Source organism: Aethalodelphis obliquidens, unplaced genomic scaffold (assembly GCF_003676395.1).
Source record: "Aethalodelphis obliquidens isolate GAN/ISIS:26980383/991018 unplaced genomic scaffold, ASM367639v1 scaffold8, whole genome shotgun sequence".
Taxonomy (NCBI): Eukaryota; Metazoa; Chordata; class Mammalia; order Artiodactyla; family Delphinidae; genus Aethalodelphis; species Aethalodelphis obliquidens.
In genome coordinates, this window is record NW_020837952.1 from 34405924 (window position 1) to 34425868 (window position 19945).

The 19945-nt window shown below is 37.5% G+C and overlaps 1 protein-coding gene across 6 annotated transcripts in view; it reads right to left on the reverse strand.

Moving 5' to 3' along the window:
- POC1B (POC1 centriolar protein B) overlaps positions 1-19945 on the reverse strand; it is a 107589-nt gene that overhangs the window by 46388 nt on the left and 41256 nt on the right. For 5 of the 6 annotated variants that reach the window (XM_027107161.1, XM_027107159.1, XM_027107164.1 and 2 more), the window contains 5 exons: positions 12703-12810; positions 12457-12572; positions 10783-10916; positions 8626-8694; positions 7735-7887 (listed from right to left, as the gene is read on the reverse strand). In XM_027107161.1, the coding sequence (XP_026962962.1) occupies positions 7735-7887; positions 8626-8694; positions 10783-10916; positions 12457-12572; positions 12703-12810 (580 nt within the window). The remainder of the gene's footprint in view (positions 1-7734; positions 7888-8625; positions 8695-10782; positions 10917-12456; positions 12573-12702; positions 12811-19945) is intronic. The other variant, XM_027107160.1, reaches the window with a different exon arrangement.

Genomic DNA, 19945 nt, shown 5'->3' on the forward strand with positions numbered 1-19945 from the left:
ACACCTATCCTTCTCAAACTCTTCCAACAAATTGCAGAGGAAGGAGCATTCCCTAATTCATTCTATGAGGCCACCATCACCCTGATACCAAAACCAGACAAAGATACTACAAAAAAAGAAAATTACAGACCAATATCACTGATGAATATAGATGCAAAAATCCTCAACAAAATACTAGCAAACAGAATCCAACAACACATTAAAAGGATCATACACCATGATCAATGGGATTTATCCCAGGGATGCAAGGATTCTTCAATATATGCAAATCAATCAACGTGATACACCATATTAACAAATTGAAGAATAAAAAGCATATGATCATCTCAATAGATGCAGAAAAAGCTTTTGAAAAAATTCAACACCCATTTATGATAAAAAGTCCTCAAAAAGTGGGCATAGAGGGAACCTACCTCAAAACAGTAAAGGCCACGTATGACAAACCCACAGCAAACATCATTCTCAATGGTGAAAAACTGAAAGCATTTCCTCTAAGATCAGGAACATGACAAGGATGTCCACTCTCACCACTATTATTCAACATAGTTTTGGAAGTTCTAGACATGGCAATCAGAGGAGAAAAAGAAATAAAAGGAATACAAATTGGAAAAGAAGAAGTCAAACTGTCACTGTTTGCAGATGACATGATACTATACATAGAGAATCCTAAAGATCCCACCAGAAAACTACTAGAGCTAATCAATGACTTTGGTAAAGTTGCAGGATACAAAATTAATGCACAGAAATCTCTTGCATTCCTATACACTAATGATGACAAATCTGAAAGAGAAATTAAGGAAACACTCCCATTTACCACTGCAACAAAAAGAATAAAACACCTAGGAATAAACCTACCTAGGGAGACAAAAGACCTGTATGCAGAAAACTATAAGACACTGATGAAAGAAATTAAAGATGATACCAACAGATGGAGAGATATACCATGTTCTTGGATTGAAAGGATCAATATTGTGAAAATCACTCTACCACCCAAAGCAATCTACAGATTCAATGCAATCCCTATCAAATTACCAATGGCATGTTTTAGGGAACTAGAACAAAAAATCTTAAAATTTGTATGGAGACACAAAAGACCCCGAATAGCAAAAGCAGTTTTGAGGGAAAAAAACGGAGCTGCAAGAATCAGACTCCCTGACTTCAGACTATGCTACAAAGCTACAGTAATCAAGACAATATGGTACTGGCACAAAAACAGAAACATAGATCAATGGAACAAGATAGAAAGCTCAGAGATAAACCCACGTACCTATGGTCAATGAATCTACGACAAAGGAGGCAAGGATATACAATGGAGAAAAGACAGTCTCTTCAATAAATGGTGCTGGGAAAACTGGACAGCTACATGTAAAAGACTGAAATTGGAACACTCCCTAACACCATACACAAAAATAAACTCAAAATGGATTAGAGACCTAAATGTAAGACCGGACACTATAAAACTCTTAGAGGAAAATATAGGAAGAACACTCTTTAACATAAATCACAGCAAGATCTTTTGTGATCCACCTCCTTGAGTAATGGAAATAAAAACAAAAATAAACAAATGGGACCTAATGAAACTTCAAAGTTTTTGCACAGCAAAGGAAACCATAAACAAGACGAAAAGACAACCCTCAGAATGGGAGAAAATATTTGCAAACGAAGCAACAGACAAAGGATTAATCTCCAAAATATACAAACAGCTCATGCAGCTCAATATTAAAACAACAAACAACCCAATCCAAAAATGGGCAGAAGACCTAAATAGTCATTTCTCCAAAGACATACAGATGGCCAAGAAACACATGAAAAGCTGCTCAACATCACTAATTATTAGAGAAATACAAATCAAAACTACAATGAGGTATCTATCACCTCATACCAGTTAGAATGGGCATCATCAGAAAATCTACAAACAACAAATGCTGGAGAGGGTGTGGAGAAAAATGGAACCCTCTTGCACTGTTGGTGGCAATGTAAATTGATACAGCCACTATGGAGAACAGTATGGAGGTTCCTTAAAAAACTAAAAATAGAATTACCATATGATCCAGCAATCCCACTACTGGGCATATACCCAGAGAAAACCATCATTCAAAAAGACACATGCACCCCAATGTTCATTGCAGCACTATTTACAGTAGCCAGGTCATGGAAGCAACCTAAATGCCCATCGACAGACGAATGGATAAAGAAGATGTGGCACATATATACAATGGAATATTACTCAGCCATAAAAAGCAAAGAAATTGGGTGATTTGTTGAGACATAGATGTATCTAGAGACTGTTATACAGAGTGAAGTAAGTCAGAAAGAGAAAAACAAATATCGTATATTAACGCATGTATGTGTAACCTAGAAAAATGGTACAGATGAACTGGTTTGCAGGGCAGAAGTTGAGACACAGATGTAGAGAACAAACATGGAAACCAAGGAGCGAAAGCCACGGGGTGGTGGTGGTGGTGGTGTGATGAATTGGGAGATTGGGATTTACATGTATACACTAATGTGTATAAAACTGATGACTAATAAGAACCTGCTGGGCTTCACTGGTGGCGCAGTGGTTGAGAGTCCGCCTGCCGATGCAGGGTACACGGGTTCGTGCCCTGGTCCGGGAAGATCCCACATGCCACGGAGCGGCTGGGCCCGTGAGCCATGGCCGCTGAGCCTGTGCGTCTGGAGCCTGTGCTCCACAACGGGAGAGGCCGCAACAGTGAGAGGCCCGTGTACTGCAAAAAAAAAAAAAAAAAAGAAAAAAAAGAAAAAGAACCTGCTGTATTAAAAAATTAATTAATTAAATAAAATTGAAAAATTTAAAAAAAGATTTAATTCACATGTGCCTCAATTTCTCATGGGATAAAAATGGTGCTTGCTTTATAGAGTTTTAAGGAAGATTTAATGACAATTTGTGTAAGGCTATTAGAAAAATGTTGCATGTGTTAGATATTAGTATTATTACTGCTATTATTATTATGTAATCTCTGAAGAACAGTTTTTGAGGTCCAAAACACTGTAGACATATAGCACAGCTAGAACTAAATTACAAAACTGATAGAGGAGTGGTCTTTTTTTTAATCATAAATCATAATGTTTCAACCTTAATAGAAGGTTGAGATAAAACCCAATCTCAGACTCCAAGACTTAAAATTGATCACTTGTAGTTTTGAACTATGAATCGTGGCCAGACTACCATAAAATATCATTATACAAATATTTGGTTAAGTTAAAGGAAGTTTTCCTTCCTGATCAATGTCGTACAGAATTTCCTATGCAATGTGTAGATTAAGGTAATCTCAAGTGGCCATTACAAAATTAGAAGCCATCAAAACAATTATTTTATTAACAAATTCTTTTTAACAAACTAACCATTATCCCTTCCTACAATATTCGGCAACTCTCCTAGAATAGCTATTTTGATGCCTTTCTGTCACCAAGATCTACCACCATCCCTTAGAACGGCTCTACGTCTTCCCATCAAAATATGCAAAAGGGTAGGGAACTGCTTGGGAGAAAAGTGTCAGGCACACACATTAAGTTAGTTCCTCCTTCAAGAAGGAAAGTTTGGTTTTGTCTGGGCGGCTGGACTAGGCAGTCCAGCTCGTGACAGTCTGAAGAAGACAAAGTCAGCACAAATTCGTGATGTGCCATTGAGCAATGCAGGCAGGGTTAAGATACCTTGTTTTAAAAGTGGGCTTCTTTCCCACCAAAAAAGGCAAGAAGTTGTTCTTATGTTTTAATTAAGACAGAGTGCCCAGGCCAGGAGCGTTACAAAGGCTCCCCAGTTAGATGAGCAGAAAGGATAGAGGAGGGGTCTGACACAGCAAGGGAAAGGATTTCATGCTTCCTGCCTTCTTTCATGTAACCTTCTTCTCTCATTTATTCTAAAAGCAATCTGGCTATCACCCTCTCTATCTGTGTAGGAATTAGTAATTTATATCTGTAGTCAGCTGGTACCCAACGTCTAAGACTCCACAGGATTCCCCACCTTCAAACAAGTGATGACTTTAAGGCTGACAAATGGATGGCTTTTGCAAAAGGCCAAATAATTTCACCCAGAAGACTGAGATTATATGCGATTCAAATGAGCCTCACAGAAAACACAATAAAATACAAATCATAGGAAAGATATGTTACTTCAAACTCAGAAATGAAGCATTCGTGGTTACTGTAAAAAGAGAAAGCTGGGGAAATTAGATTATTTAGATGCCATTTATTTCACATCTTCTAATAATACATTTTTATTCCTTTAGTCAGGAATTCTGACCTCAAAAAAAAAAAAAAAAGTTTAGCGCTTCCCTGGTGGCGCAGTGGTTGGGAGTCCACCTGCCGACGCAGGGGACACAGGTTCGTGCCCGGGTCTGGGAAGATCCCACATGGCGCGGAGCGGCTGGGCCTGTGAGCCGTGGCCACTGAGCCTGCGCGTCTGGAGCCTGTGCTCCGCAATGGGAGAGGCCACAACAGTGAGAGGCTGGCGTATCGAAAAAAAAAAAAAAGGTTTACTAGTTTCCAAATATTTCCAAAGTAACATATGTAAGCTGACCTTGCCTAAAGCTTTGAAAAAAAAAAATCTAATCCATCAAATTTAGTATTTCAAAGTAAAATTTGCTAATCTTAAATGAGCACAGTACAACTTCTGATTCATACTATTCTAAATGATATTTTAAAATTTATAGTCTTTTGGCTCTATGAGGGATTCACAGACATTACTTTAAAAAATAATTTGATATTTAATAATTATTTATTCATAATATTAAAGATGTTCTCTGTCCAGAAAACTTTACACCCTTGCTTTATTATAAGAGATTTTAAGGGAAAAAAAAAATGAACAGTTGGTTGTTCATATGCAGAATCGTGTATCATAAAATCTCTGGCATTTCATATCACAAAATCTGAATTTTGACAAATATTAAGTCATACTGTATACTTAATTTAAGCAGATAATAAATGTAAAGTGCCCAGGTAGTAACTGATATTTAATAAACGTTCAATACTCTCTATTACGTACTGGCATCTAGTAAGAACCAAGCCTTTTGGTAAATAAGAAAAATAAAAATAGTAAGTAGAGTTGTAGAGAATATCTATGTGCACAATCTGTATACTCTCCCGGGATATTTCTCTCATCACTGTCCTGTATACAAACCATATTTAGAGTGGTAAATCATGATTACTTGTTTACGCTTAGGGAGACAGAGCATTGGTTCCCCCAATCATCTTCTGTAACTAAGATAAGGGAAAGAAATGGATAATGACTCTTTATGAATTGGTCTCTGATCCCCTAGGATTAGAAACTGACATTCACTTTCTCAGAAGTGCCATTTTCTAAAATTTTTGTGGTAGATAAATGATAGATACTACAGTTGCTACTATAAGTTTATTTCAGTCCCCATTCAGTGAGTATGTATGAGTGTGTGCAGATAATTTAAACTGTACACAGAGGCTGACTTTCTTAAGGCAACAAACGTAATTCAGTCACAGTGTTCAAGATTCTGTATACTGTAACTGAGGTGTAACTCCAAGATGAAAAGCCAGTTTTTAATAGATTTTTTAAGGGTATATGTGAAAAATATGGGTTGAGAGTGGCTCTGCATGCCCTGGGTCATCTTGACCTAGCCATAGAAAGCAACCCAGCTGGTTTTACTGCTTTCTGGCTCCACTGTCAGAGAAGAGCTACTTAGAGAACTTGTTGACACTTTAAAGGAAGTCTAGGGCTTCCCTGGTGGCGCAGTGGTTGAGTCTGCCTGCCGATGCAGGGGACACGGGTTCGTGCCCCAGTCCGGGAGGATCCCACATGCTGCGGAGCGGCTGGGCCTGTGAGCCGTGGCCGCTGGGCCTGTGCGTCCAGAGCCTGTGCTCTGCAACGGGAGAGGCCACAGCGGTGAGAGACCCACGTACCGCAAAAAAAAAAAAAAAAAAAGAAAGTCTAGCACTCTTAAGTGAGCTGGGGCTGAGAGTAAATCACAGAGAAAATGGCTTGAATCCTCAGTGCTGAGGCAGTGTGATGTCATGGAAGTATAAATGAATTAGGAGTAAGGAGACCTGGGCTCAGCCTGCAGCTCTGTCACCTACCACACTGGAAAGGTAGGTGGCTAAGTGGATGAGAGGGCAGCAGCAATGTTGCTGATCAGGCCCAGCTAAGCTACAGAAATACTAGAATAAAAAACACCAAGAGTCAATAAAACCAGCTTAGGTAAAACAAGAAAAGAAAACTCAAGTTAAAATATATTTCACATATATTTGATGTGAACGCATGGGATCACAGGGGATCAACAAATGCATCCATAATTGCAGAAACTGAAACAAAAATGTGGTGAACCACAAATTACATTACATTCTTTCTTTCAAAGAAATGAAAGAGGGGGAAATGATAATACAATAAGTGGCATGAAGATGTAGTAAAGCACAATGGTAAACACTTTAGTTAGAAGGTCTGGAAAGATGGTCGGAAGTTGGAGAGGACAAAAATTATAGCAAAGAACTGAAAATAAACACTACCATTGAAAAACAAGGAAAGAAATCCCCAAAATGTGGCTAGATTAAACAAAATCTAAAAAACAGTCTAAAAGAATTAGAAGTTTTAAAAACTTAAATTTATGCATGCGTGCACATGCACACACCCATACACAAAACCTGAGACTAAAAGAAATACCTGAGGTAAGAGAAAAGGCTAAGACCAAGGAAACCAAAATTAAAGAACTGACATGGGGTAAGGAAGCCAGAGACCACAGAAGGGGGTCTGGAACTACAGCATGAATAACAAGCAGGAGGTGGCTGTGAACTGCCACTCAGGAATAATATCTTAAGAATTTTTAAGCATCTACTTGAAAAGCAAAGAAAGACTCTGCCAGTGATTGGGAAAAAAATTCAGATGAACAGATAATAGTAATTCCTGATATCTGCTCTTTCTGAGAGAAAAAACAACTTAAGAAGAATCATGCAATGGGAATTCCCTGGCAGTCCAGTGGTTAGGATTCAGCGCTTTCACTGCTGTGGACCCAGGTTCAATCCCTGGTTGGGGAACGAAGATCCCACAAGCCAGCAAAAAAAAAAAAAAAAAAAAGAATCATGCAAAATGGAAAGAAATAGACTAATACCAGCAAAGTACCCAGCAAAGACAGAACTTTTTTCTTTGAAGAGAGTAGAACATTTAAATCTATAGGACCTAAGGGAACTTGCCAACAAAAATTTACAGCTAAACAGATAATTATATACTTGAAAATATATGTTGGCAAACAGTAAAATGGTCTCAACTATTAGGTTTAATGCTTAAGTCTCTTCTTTTTACTGTTCATAAGACCTTTTATTTTATTTTTTATTGTAAAAGGGCTTCAAGATACCTATTTCAATAACTGCTCTAAAAATTCTTGCCCTTCAGCCCTGTTCTCTTGACAGCCATCACATGAGCTCCCTAAACGTGCCTAGAATATGAAGCCAGCTCAGACTTTACAGTCATCAGAGGTCTTAGATTTGATTCCTCATTTCCATTATTATTAACACAATTTTTAAGTTTTATTTCTAAATCTTCAAGAAGCAAATATGAGAGGCTTTAGTACTATTACACACTACCTTATTTACAGTTTTATTTTATTAGTGAAAATAATTGTTTCTTGAAGTGCTGCTGTTTTAAAGCAGGACTAGGTTTCATCTAATTAAGTATAATTTCAAGCATCTAGTTGACCAACAGCCCCAAAGTGTACACTTAACAAATGGTAGGGCAAATATGCACAAAGTACTCACTTCAACAGTTTCAATTTTTCCCTCCCGGGGATGTGGTGTCCTTGGGTAGATATCGAGAAGATGTGGTGGTGAATCAAAGTGTAATCTTTTGAGGTTTCTTTTAATAACGTCTTTACAATTCAGTTCATCAAAGTTAGTCTTCCACAATAAGACCTATACAAATTAATCAGGTTGGTAGTTATTGACTTGCATGTACAAGCAGTAGAAGTAAATTTTTAAAAAAATGAATATATAGAATTGTCTCTCAAAATAGTCAGGAAGGCTAGATATATATTCTGACAACATTACATCTCAACACTTTTTTTTTTTAAAGGGTGATAGGGAGAGATTTAGCATTTCAAATTGCCTTTATGTCCAGTTTAAAATTCATATTAAGAAAATAACTTATTATCTTAAAATCCTCTTTTATTTTTCCCAAAGCCCAAAATCATGTTTTTGGCTTTACTGTCCACCTTATTCAATAAATCTGGCTCTGAATGACTTTTGGTCATTTCAAATAAATGCAGATTTGCTATACAAACAATTTAATTTTACCATCCTCAAGGAGCTTAATCAACATTTGAAAAACAAGGCATACAGACAATAGATTAGGCAATAATTCAAGTGAAAGGGCCACACCAATATTAGGTATTCAGTAAGTGTCAGTTTTATGTATTCTAATTAAGTGTAAAGATGAGCAAAAGAAAATAACTGCTATTTGAGTTCCAAAAACTATCAGAACTGGAAGTATTTCAGCTATGAGATAGCAGACTTCCTGGCACTAAATTAAAATATAAACTCATTGATAATCATCTTAACATATACAAACTAGCTGGTTGTAAAAATCTTAGCTGAGGTCTCAGATTCCATGCCCCTAACCAAATCAAAGAGGGAGCCGAGAGATTTACAAACCTGTGCATCTGCACCTCCTGATGTAAACAGCTCTCCACCTTTTGAAAATGTAACAGTGAAGACAGGCCCCTAAGAAATAAAGGGAGATAAAAGAAAAACTTACTTGGTAATGTGTTCTCATGGCCAAGAAGGCCGTGAGTATTAATTTTTCATCCTAACTTGTGCAGACTATTTATGCAATGTCTTGAGAACATATCCAGCTGTTAGTAACTTATGCAGGCAAAGAGAATCAAAGAATCAACCCAATTACATTAAAACATCTATAAATGATACTAAGTGAAAAAAGAGATGCTAATAAAAATGAGAAAATACACTCTTCTCCCCTTTAAAGAAAAGCTTGTGCATAGGTAAGTTAGTAAGAATTTCTGTTAAGATTTTCTGGCTTTGGATTCTTTATTCAACAAATCACTAGCAGAAACTGAATGATAATTCTGTAGGTGATGGGAATGAGGCTGCATGAACAAAGCTTATTTCCTGACCACAACAGGCTTCACTGAGTTCTCCCTTCATGTGGGCAATATTGAGCCACTCAAAGTTTTAAGAGCAGGACATGGATAGAAGAGCTGTGATTGATGAAAATTGATATCACGATTGTGAGAATGATGAGTTGGAGTCAGAACAAATGGTTGCAGGGCAGTTAGGAAGTTACTGCAATTATCTAGGTGAGAGGTACCAGGAACACGAAATGGAGCAATGGCTGTGGAGCTGGACAAGACTATACCCGGCACAGTCACAACATGACCTCTAGGTCAATTTTCAGTCAGGATAAGAGTAAATCTTCCTCATTTCAAAAATATTCGTATACTGTTTGTTTTTAATATGTCCTTAATCTATGCAAGAAAATCTTGAAGGAAAAACATCTTATATTTTTCAAGTAGACCATCCCACAGACTCAGGTTATTATAGCCTCATAAACACCTTCACCTCCAGACTGTGAAATATTCCATATTCATGTGTAGTGCTTTTCTCCTAAATTATTTTATTTATCTTTTTTCTATTACTCTGTCCTTCTTCTATGGATATTTTAATCTTTGGCCACTTTTATTTGTTGTTCATCCAGCCTAAATCCATGGGTACACATATATCTGAGCTGGTTAGTGTCTATTTCTGCTTCACTCTAACACAGCTGCAGAACAAATGATAAAGCAAGCAGGAAGTCCGGCAGGATACATGAAGGCAGAAAAAAAAACTTCTCCCTTAGACCACAAAACCCATTCTATTTCTGGATATAAATAACTTATACTTGGTTAAAAGGAAGTACCTAGTACATCTTATTAAAAAAAAAAAGAGGATGCATTCTAAAAAATTTAGAGAAGTTTGAATATTTACCCAGAAAGGAAAGATAGTTTCTACACTTAAAAAGTTTTTCTTTAGTACATTATATACTAGTGTACATGTGTGTTTGTGTGTGTGTGTGTGATTGAATAGGCTCAATAGATAGCACCCCACTTCCCCACTGGTTTCCTAAAACAATTGAAAAATAAGACAAAAGAAATATTATCTTTCTTACTGATGAAGGCTTATAAAGAGAAAATGTGGCTTTATCTGTGGGCAACTGGGCTTTCTAGAACTGAATCCCAGAATGAGTCAGATTTGAGTACCCAGTCACAGGCAAGGCTGGACAAGGGCAGGCCTCCCCACAAGAAATATCAGAGGAAAACCATACAGACAGGTACAGGCTCCGAAGAGTAGAAGGCATTGGGCTCGACTTGTCAAATTTCTCCTTCTAAACTCGCCAATCAGATTAGTGAAAGGATAGAGTGAGGGGGTGTGGACGCTAAGAGGGTCAAAGCTAGTGGGACAGCCTCCACATGAGGGGAAAGATCAGAAGTAAGAAAAACATGTATCCATCACCATTTAACCAGTCAAACCTATACTACATACTGAGGAAGATAGCAGTAAAGGATTAAGTTAATGTCCACTGAAAGATACACATTGATTTTGACATGAATTACAATAAATAATATTTATTTAAAGATAAAAAATAATATTTATTTTAAAATAAAAAACATAGCCTTGGAAGCAAAAAAAAAACAAAACACATTGTGGTAGCAGCAATGTGTGCTACACTTGGAAAAATAATAAAGCCATATAATAAAATGGATCAAAACTTTTAAAGATATATTATTTAAGAAGTAAAAATCTTACTGTTCATACCGTATGTCCTTGAAGTGTATATATAAGCCTTCCTTCTAAGAGGTCCAGAATCTTAAGCATACCATCTGAAGAAGCAGTGATGAGGTAGTTACCCGAAGGATGGAATGACACACAATTAACTCCACCGCTGTGAACTGATTTGTAGAAAATTAAAGCAAAAAGTTCAGAGAATAATTCTTAATTCTAGAGATGCCCCTTTACCCTATTAGCAATACTAGGCTGAAAGAATCAATTCGGGGCAATGTCTCCACAGCAACCAAAATTCCACATAGCTCATGACACAGAATAGCTTTACAAATGAGAGTAAATCATGGAAGAATGATCTTAATAAACACATAACTATAAAATCTTCAGATATATTACCAATATAAGCAACCATTGATTACCACCAGCTCACATAAGGTATACATCTTAGCCTTAAACTAAATTTAATTACCAGTTAGTTGCTTGGGTCAAGGGGTGAAGAGTATGGAGATATATGTGGAGAAGGGCAGTCTTGCCAGCTTGAGAATTCATTTCTGGACAACCTCCTTCCAATAGGAGGCAGCATAACACAGCGATCAAAAGTTTGTTCATCACTGTATTTTATAAAAATGTACTTTATAAACAGAAAGTCCCACATCAGTTCTATCAATATTTTAGCAAGTAACTTAGCCCCTTTAAGCCTCAGTTTCCTTATCTTTAAAGTGGAGGTAACAGTAATACCTCTTAGGGCTGTTGTGAGGATTTAGCACAGTGTCTGCTACATTATAGTTATTAAGAAAGGGAAATGTGGGGCTTCCCTGGTGGTGCAGTGGTTGAGAGTCCACCTGCCAATGCAGGGGACACGGGTTCATGCCCCGGTCCGGGAAGATCCCACATGCCGCAGAGCGGCTCGGCCCGTGAGCCATGGCTGCTGAGCCTGCGCGTCCGGAGCCTGTGTTCCACAACGGGAGAGGCCACAACAGTGAGAGGCCCACGTACCGCAAAAAACAAACAAACAAAAACCAAAAAAAAAAAAAAGAAAGGGAAATGTGGATTTAATATAAATCTAATATACACTAAGAAATCAATTCATTTCTCTTTTAACTTCAATATATGGGCACAGTAGGATGTTGTTTTCTACCAGTTATAACACCTATCTGTGCTCAGGTATCTCCTTCTGAGTCAATTTCTACCCTGGATTCTTTTTTTTTTTTGCGGTACACGGGCCTCTCACTGTTGTGGCCTCTCCCGTTATGGAGCACAGGCTCCGGACGCGCAGGCTCAGCGGCCATGGCTTACGGGCCCAGCCGCTCCGCGGTACGTGGGATCTTCCAGGACCGGGGCACGAACCCGTGTCCACTCCATCGGCAGGCGGACTCTCAACCACTGCGCCACCAGGGAAGCCGTATCCTGGAGTCTTATACAAAGCAGATAATTAAGTTTGAAAATCTTACAGTAACCTTTTTTCTTCTTCTTTATTATTATTTATTTTTTTACAGCCCTGGCAGCATTTTTAAGGTCCCTCCACCCCCTTCTGTACGCTGGCCTCTACTCCAGCTCTTCTACTCTAACTCTTCTCTAGTCAGTTCAAAGTCAGCCCATCTTTCTCATTAAGAGGGCTAAGCCACACTGAGAAGGATAGTCTGTCAGCGTTAAGAACTTCCTAGAGGAGCCCATTTTACAACTGAATTTTGTTATGGAAATTGTTACCTTGATAATGCTGGAGTAACTTGTTCACTCTTATATCCCAGATTTTCACGGTATGATCAGAACCTGCTGAAGCTATGCATGTACCATTAGGGTTAAAATCCACAAAATTTGCAAACCTAGGAGGAAAGAATAAGATGGTCTAATAGTTTGATTTCTCTTTACTCTCATTTCTTTATTTGAATTGTAATAATTAAATGTCTCCGTATCAAACTAACCCATATAAATGCAAAAAGAGAATGGACTTACCCTACAAAATCTGAGAAGTTATTAACACATTGCTTATTTGTGGTATCCCAGATTTTAATAGTTTTATCCTCACTACATGATACAATTAGTCTTCCATCAGGTGAAAACCTGGAAAGCATAAGAAAGATAATTGTTCTGGAAGGCTCCTGACAATCACCCCCACCCCCACCATGACATACACATGACATGCATGTACATATTAAATACCCTAGGCCAGTGTTAGCACACCACGCAGCAAACTCCTATTCTGCTACCAACACCTTTTCCAACTAAAAATAAGCACAACGAATGACACTGATAGACCATTAAAAAGATGAAAATATACTATACAGATTAACTGAGAGTATTTTAACCTTTTATTCTTTTATATTTAAATAATTTAGTTTCAAGGTAGTTTCTGTCTGAGGTCTGCACTGCTTCCAAGCCAAGTACCTTGTTTTTTGGGTTTTTTTTGTTTTTTTTCTTTTTGTGGCATGCGGGCCTCTCACTGTTGTGGCCTCTCCCTTTGCGGAGCACAGGGTCCGGACGCGCAGGCTCAGCAGCCATGGCTCACGGGCCCAGCCACTCTGTGGCACATGGGATCCTCCCGGACCGGGGCACGAACCCGTGTCCCCTGCATCGGCAGGCGGACTCTCAACCACTGTGCCACCAGGGAAGCCCCAAGTACCTTGTTTTTTAAAAGTATTCTCTATTTCTTTCTACTGTCATTTTCTGGTGTTATCCATATGACCCAAGAGAGCATCTATTACTCATCCTACCAACTCTACAGTGAGGCTTTTTGTAAGAAAAGAACTGGTGTGTTGAGAATTAAAATTGAATGCTATCATCAACAAAAGAACCAACTACTCAAGCCTGTAACTTCCCGGATTGGGGAGGCCAGAGAGCTCCAACAGACTGAAAATAGGATAACTCATTTATACAAAACTGAAGTTCCTTCAGAGACACACCTATTATCCACATGCCCCATTAAAAAACAAATGAGAAAATTCTCAGACATCTTGTCTACTGCTTTTATACTCTTTCCCTTTAAAATCCTTTCCAAGGTTATTTTTCTCTCTTAAGTACCTTTTTAGAATGGAGATAGAAGAGCAGAAGGCTGAAAAGAAAATGAAAAATTTTAGACTATTAAGAAACTATGGAGCAGAAGCAAAAAGAACTACAATTGTGCAGCCTGTGGAACAAAAACCACATTCACAGAAAGATAGACAAGATAAAAGGCACAGGGCTATGTACCAGATGAAGGAACAAGATAAAACCCCAGAAAAACAACTAAATGAAGCGGAGATAGGGCAACCTTCCAGAAAAAGAATTCAGAATAATGATAGTGAAGATGATCCAGGACGTCGGAAAAAGAATGGAGGCAAAGATCGAGAAGATGCAAGAAATGTTTAACAAAGACCTAGAAGAATTAAAGAACAAACAGAGACGAACAATACAATAACTGAAATGAAAACTACACTACAATTAATCAATAGCAGAATAACTGAGGCAGAAGAACAGATGAGTGACCTGGAAGACAGAATGGTGGAATTCACTGCTGCGACACAGAATAAAGAAAAAAGAATGAAAAGAAATGAAGACAGCCTAAGAGACCTCTGGGACATTAAACGCAACAACATTCTCATTATAGGGGTCCCAGAAGGAGAAGAGAGAGAGAAGGGACCCGAGAAAATATTTGAAGAGATTACAGTCGAAAACTTCCTTAACATGGGTAAGGAAATAGCCACCCAAGTCCAGGAAGCACAGAGAGTCCCATACAGGATAAACCCAAGGAGAAACACATTGAGACACACAGTAATCAAACTGGCAAAAATTAAAGACAAAGAAAAATTATTGAAAGCAGCAAGGGAAAAATGACAAATACCATAGAAGGGAACTCCCATAAGGTTAACAGCTGATTTCTCAGCAGAAACTCTACAAGCCAGAAAGGAGTGGTATGATATACTTTAAGTGATGAAAGGGAAGAACCTACAACCAAGTTACTCTGCCCTGCAAGGATCTCATTCAGATTCAATGGAGAAATCAAAAGCTTTACACACAAGCAAAAGCTAAGAGAATTCAACACCACCAAACCAGCTCCACAACAAATGCTAAAGGAACTTCTAAGTAGGAAACACAAGAGAACAAAATGACCTACAAAAGCAAACCCAAAACAATTAAGAAAATGGTCATAGGAACATACATATCGATAATTACCTTAAACGTGAATGGATTAAATGCTCCAACCAAAAGACACAGGCTTGCTAAATGGATAGAAACACAAGACCCATCTATGTGCTGTCTACAAGAGACCCACATAAGACCTAGGGACACATACAGACTGAAAGTGAGGGGATGGAAAAAGATATTCCATGCAAATGGAAATCAAAAGAAAGCTGGAGTAGCAATACTCATATCAGATAAAATAGACTTTAAAATAAAGAATGTTACAAGAGACAAGGAAGGACACTACATAATGATCAAGGGATCAATCCAAAAAGAAGATATAATAATTATAAATATATATGCACTCAACATAGAAGCACCTCAATACATAAGGCAACTGCTAACAGCTATAAAAGAGGAAATCAACAGTAACACAATAATTGTGGGGAACTTTAACATCTCACTTACACCAATGGACAGATCATCCAAAATGAAAATAAATAAGGAAATACAAGCTTTAAATGACACAATAGACCAGATAGGTTTAATTGATATTTATAGGACATTCCATCCAAAAACAGCAGATTACACTTTCTTCTCAAGTGCGCACAGAACATTCTCCAGGATAGAACACATCTTGGGTCACAAATCAAGCCTCAGTAAATTTAAGAAAATTGAAATCATATCAAGCATCTTTTCTGACAACAACGCTATGAGATTAGAAACCAATTACAGGGGAAAAAACGTAAAAAACACACACACATGGAGGCTAAACAATACGTTACTAAATAACCAAGAGATCACCAAAGAAATCAAAGAGAAAATAAAAAAATACCTAGAGACAAATGACAATGAAAACATGATGACCCAAAACCTATGGGATGCAGCAAAAGCAGTCTAAGAGGGAAGTTTATAGCTATACAAGCCTACCTCAAGAAACAAGAAAAATCTCAAATAAACAATCTAACGTTACACCTAAAGGAACTAGAGAAAGAACAAACAAAACCCAAAGTTAGCAGAAGGAAAGAAATCATAAAGATCAGAGCAGAAATAAATGAAATAGAAACAAAGAAAACAATAGCAAAGATCAATAAAACTAAAAGCTGGTTCTTTGAGAAGATAAACAAAATTGATAAACCATTAGCCAGACTCATCAAGAAAAAGAGGGAGAGGACTCACATCAATAATATTAGAAATGAAAAAGAGGAAGCTACAACAGACACCGCAGAAATACAAAGCACCTTAATAGACTACTACAAGCAACTCTATGCCAATAAAAGGGACAACCTGGAAGAAATGGACAAATTCTTAGAAAGGTATAACCTTCCAAGACTGAACCAGGAAGAAATAGAAAATATGAACAGAACAATCACAAGTAATGAAGTTGAAACTGTGATTAAAAATCTGCCAACAAACAAGAGTCCAGGACCAGATGGCTTCACAGGCGAATTCTGTCAAACATTTAGAGAAGAGCTAACACCCATCCTTCTCAAGCTCTTCCAACAAATTGTGGAGGAAGGAACACTCCCAAACTCATTCTATGAGGCCACCATCACCCTGATACCAAAACCAGACAAAGATACCACAAAAAAAGAAAATTACAGACCAATATCATTGATGCATATAGATGCAAAAATCCTCAACAAAATACTAGCAAACAGAATCCAACAACACATTTAAAGGATCACACACCATGATCAAGTGGGACTTATCTCAGGGATGCAAGGATTCTTCAGTACATTTAATTCAATCAATGTGATACACCATATTAACAAATTGAAGAATAAAAACCATATGATCATCTCAATAGATGCAGAAAAAGCTTTTGAAAAAATTCAACACCCATTTATGATAAAAACTCTCCAGAAAGTGGGCATAGACAGAAGCTACCTTAACATAATAAAGGCCATATATGACAAACCCACAGCAAACATCATTCTCAATGGTGAAAAACCGCAAGCCTTTCCTCTAAGATGAGGAACATGACAAGGATGTCTGCTCTCACCACTATTATTCAACATAGTTTTGGAAGTCCTTGCCACGGCAATCAGAGAAGAAAAAGAAATAAAAGGAATACAAATTGGAAAAGAAGAAGTCAAACTGTCACTGTTTGCAGATGACATGATACTATACATAGAGAATCCTAAAGATCCCACCAGAAAACTACTAGAGCTAATCAATGACTTTGGTAAAGTTGCAGGATACAAAATTAATGCACAGAAATCTCTTGCATTCCTATACACTAATGATGACAAATCTGAAAGAGAAATTAAGGAAACACTCCCATTTACCACTGCAACAAAAAGAATAAAATACCTAGGAATAAACCTACCTAGGGAGACAAAAGACCTGTATGCAGAAATCTATAAGACACTGATGAAAGAAATGAAAGATGATACCAACAGATGGAGAGATATACCACGTTCTTGGATTGGAAGAATCAATATTGTGAAAGCAATCTACAGATTCAATGCAATCCCTATCAAATTACCAATGGCATGTTTTAGGGAACTAGAATAAAAAATCTTAAAATTTGTATGGAGACACAAAAGACCCCGAATAGCAAAAGCAGTTTTGAGGGAAAAAAACGGAGCTGGAGGAATCAGACTCCCTGACTTCAGACTATACAACAAAGCTACAGTAATCAAGACAATATGGTACTGGCACAAAAGCAGGAACATAGATCAATGGAACAAGATAGAAAGCTCAGAGATAAACCCACGCACCTATGGTCAACGAATCTATGACAAAGGAGGCAAGGATATACAGTGGAGAAAAGACAGTCTCTTCAATAAGTGGTGCTGGGAAAACTGGTCAGCTACATGTAAAAGAATAAAATTAGAACACTTCCTAATACCATACACAAAAATAAACTCAAAATGGATTAGAGACCTAAATGTAAGACTGGACACTATAAAACTCTTAGAGGAAAACATAGGAGGAACACTCTTTGACATAAATCACAGCAAGATCTTTTGTGATCCACCTCCTAGAGTAATGGAAATAAAAACAAAAATAAACAAATGGGACCTAATGAAACTTCAAAGCTTTCGCACAGCAAAGGAAACCATAAACAAGACAAAAAGACAACCCTCAGAATGGGAGAAAATATTTGCAAACGAAGCAAGGGACAAAGGATTAATCTCCAAAATATATAAACAGCTCATGAAGCTCAATACTAAAACAACAAACAACCCAATCCAAAAATGGGCAGAAGACCTAAATAGACATTTCTCCAAAGAAGACATACAGATGGCCAAGAAGTACATGAAAAGCTGCTCAACATCACTAATTATTAGAGAAATGCAAATCAAAACTACAATGAGGTATCACCTCACACCAGTTAGAATGGGCATCATCAGAGAATCTACAATCAGCAAATCCTGGAGAGGGTGTGGAGAAAAGGGAACCCTCTTGCACTGTTGGTGCAAGTTGATACAACCACTATGGAGAACAGTATGGAGGTTCCTTAAAAAACTGAACATAGAATTACCATATGATCCAGCAATCCCACTACTGGGCATATACCCAGAGAAAACCATCATTCAAAAAGACACACGCACCCCAATGTTCACTGCAGCACTACTTACAGTAGCCAGGACATGGAAGCAACCTGAATGCCCATCGACAGACGAATGGATAAAGAAGATGTGGTACATATATACAATGGAATATTACTCAGCCATAAAAAGGAATGAAATTGGGTCATTTGTTGAGACGTGGATGGATCTAGAGACTGTCATACAGAGTGAAGTAAGTCAGAAAGAGAAACACGAATATCGTATATTAATGCATATATGTGGAACCTAGAAAAACGGTACAGATGAACCGGTTTGCAGGGCAGAAATTGAGACACAGACGTAGAGAACAAACGTATGAACACCAAGGGGGGAAGGGGGGGGGGGGGGGGTGGTCGTGGTGGTGTGATGAATTGGGCGATTGAGATTGACATGTATACAGTGATGTGTATAAAACTGATGACTAATAAGGACCTGCTGTATAAAAAAAAAATAAAATTAAAAAATTAAAAAAAACAAAGAAACTATGAACAGTAATTTTGCTATTAATATTTTAGCAATAACAAAAACCAAAAAAAGATTTAGGTCACAGACCGATTATGTTTCAATTTTATTTGTAGTTTCCCTCTCTGCCCAGATTACTATAAAAGTGATTAACTAAGGGTGTGGGTTATAAGTGAAGGTTTTTCTTTTTGTTTTCTCACTGTCCCCTCCCTTGCCCCTCCCATTCTTAAGGTTGGCCGACAAATAATTCTTCCTAACAGAAGCTTTCAATCTGGAATTTATGAATTCACCATATTTTAAAAGCAACATAGATGAATAATTAAGTTCTATGTGAAATCGTTTTTAAAAATTCAAGAAAATAACCTTGCAAGGAAATATTTTCCACACCGGGCAGTTCAGCTTGATTTTATCATAATATTTTATTAATCTTTTCCTTTAGGAAAATATGTGAGGAAGATTCAAATATGAAACACAGTTTAACAGAAATGCTCCAAATAGATGTAACTTATTTTGTATAGACACTGGGGAAGAAAAATCTATTCAGTATCCCCATGAAAATAAACTTTACATAGTAATTATAAACAACTAATATAAGAAATCAAATTGTGTTTATTAATAAGCTCTCTTCTAAAAAATTATTTAATGTGAGCATTCTAAATGATAAGAATATTTCTAGGAGATGAGTTGATTCTGACATTTTAAGAAAGCAATGATTAAAAAAATGTAATAGAATGGAAGGATTAGGTTAAAAGCAAAGTACAAATATACTCATTCTATGATATTATTGGCCAAATACCACCACCACCACCACCACCATCATCATTACCCTGTCAACATTTACTGAGCATCTGTGTCCTAGAATGGTTCTTAACACTTTACCTGTAGCAACTCATTTAATCCTCAGAATAACCCTACAAAACAATTGCTATTGCCGGCCTCCATTTACAGATGAATAAACCAAGGCACATAAAGGGTCAGTAACTGCCAGTCACACAGCCAGGAAGATGTGAACTAGTCAGTCTGGCTCCAGAGCCAGATCTCTCAGCCACTCTGTTTACGTCTCTGACAGAAAGGAA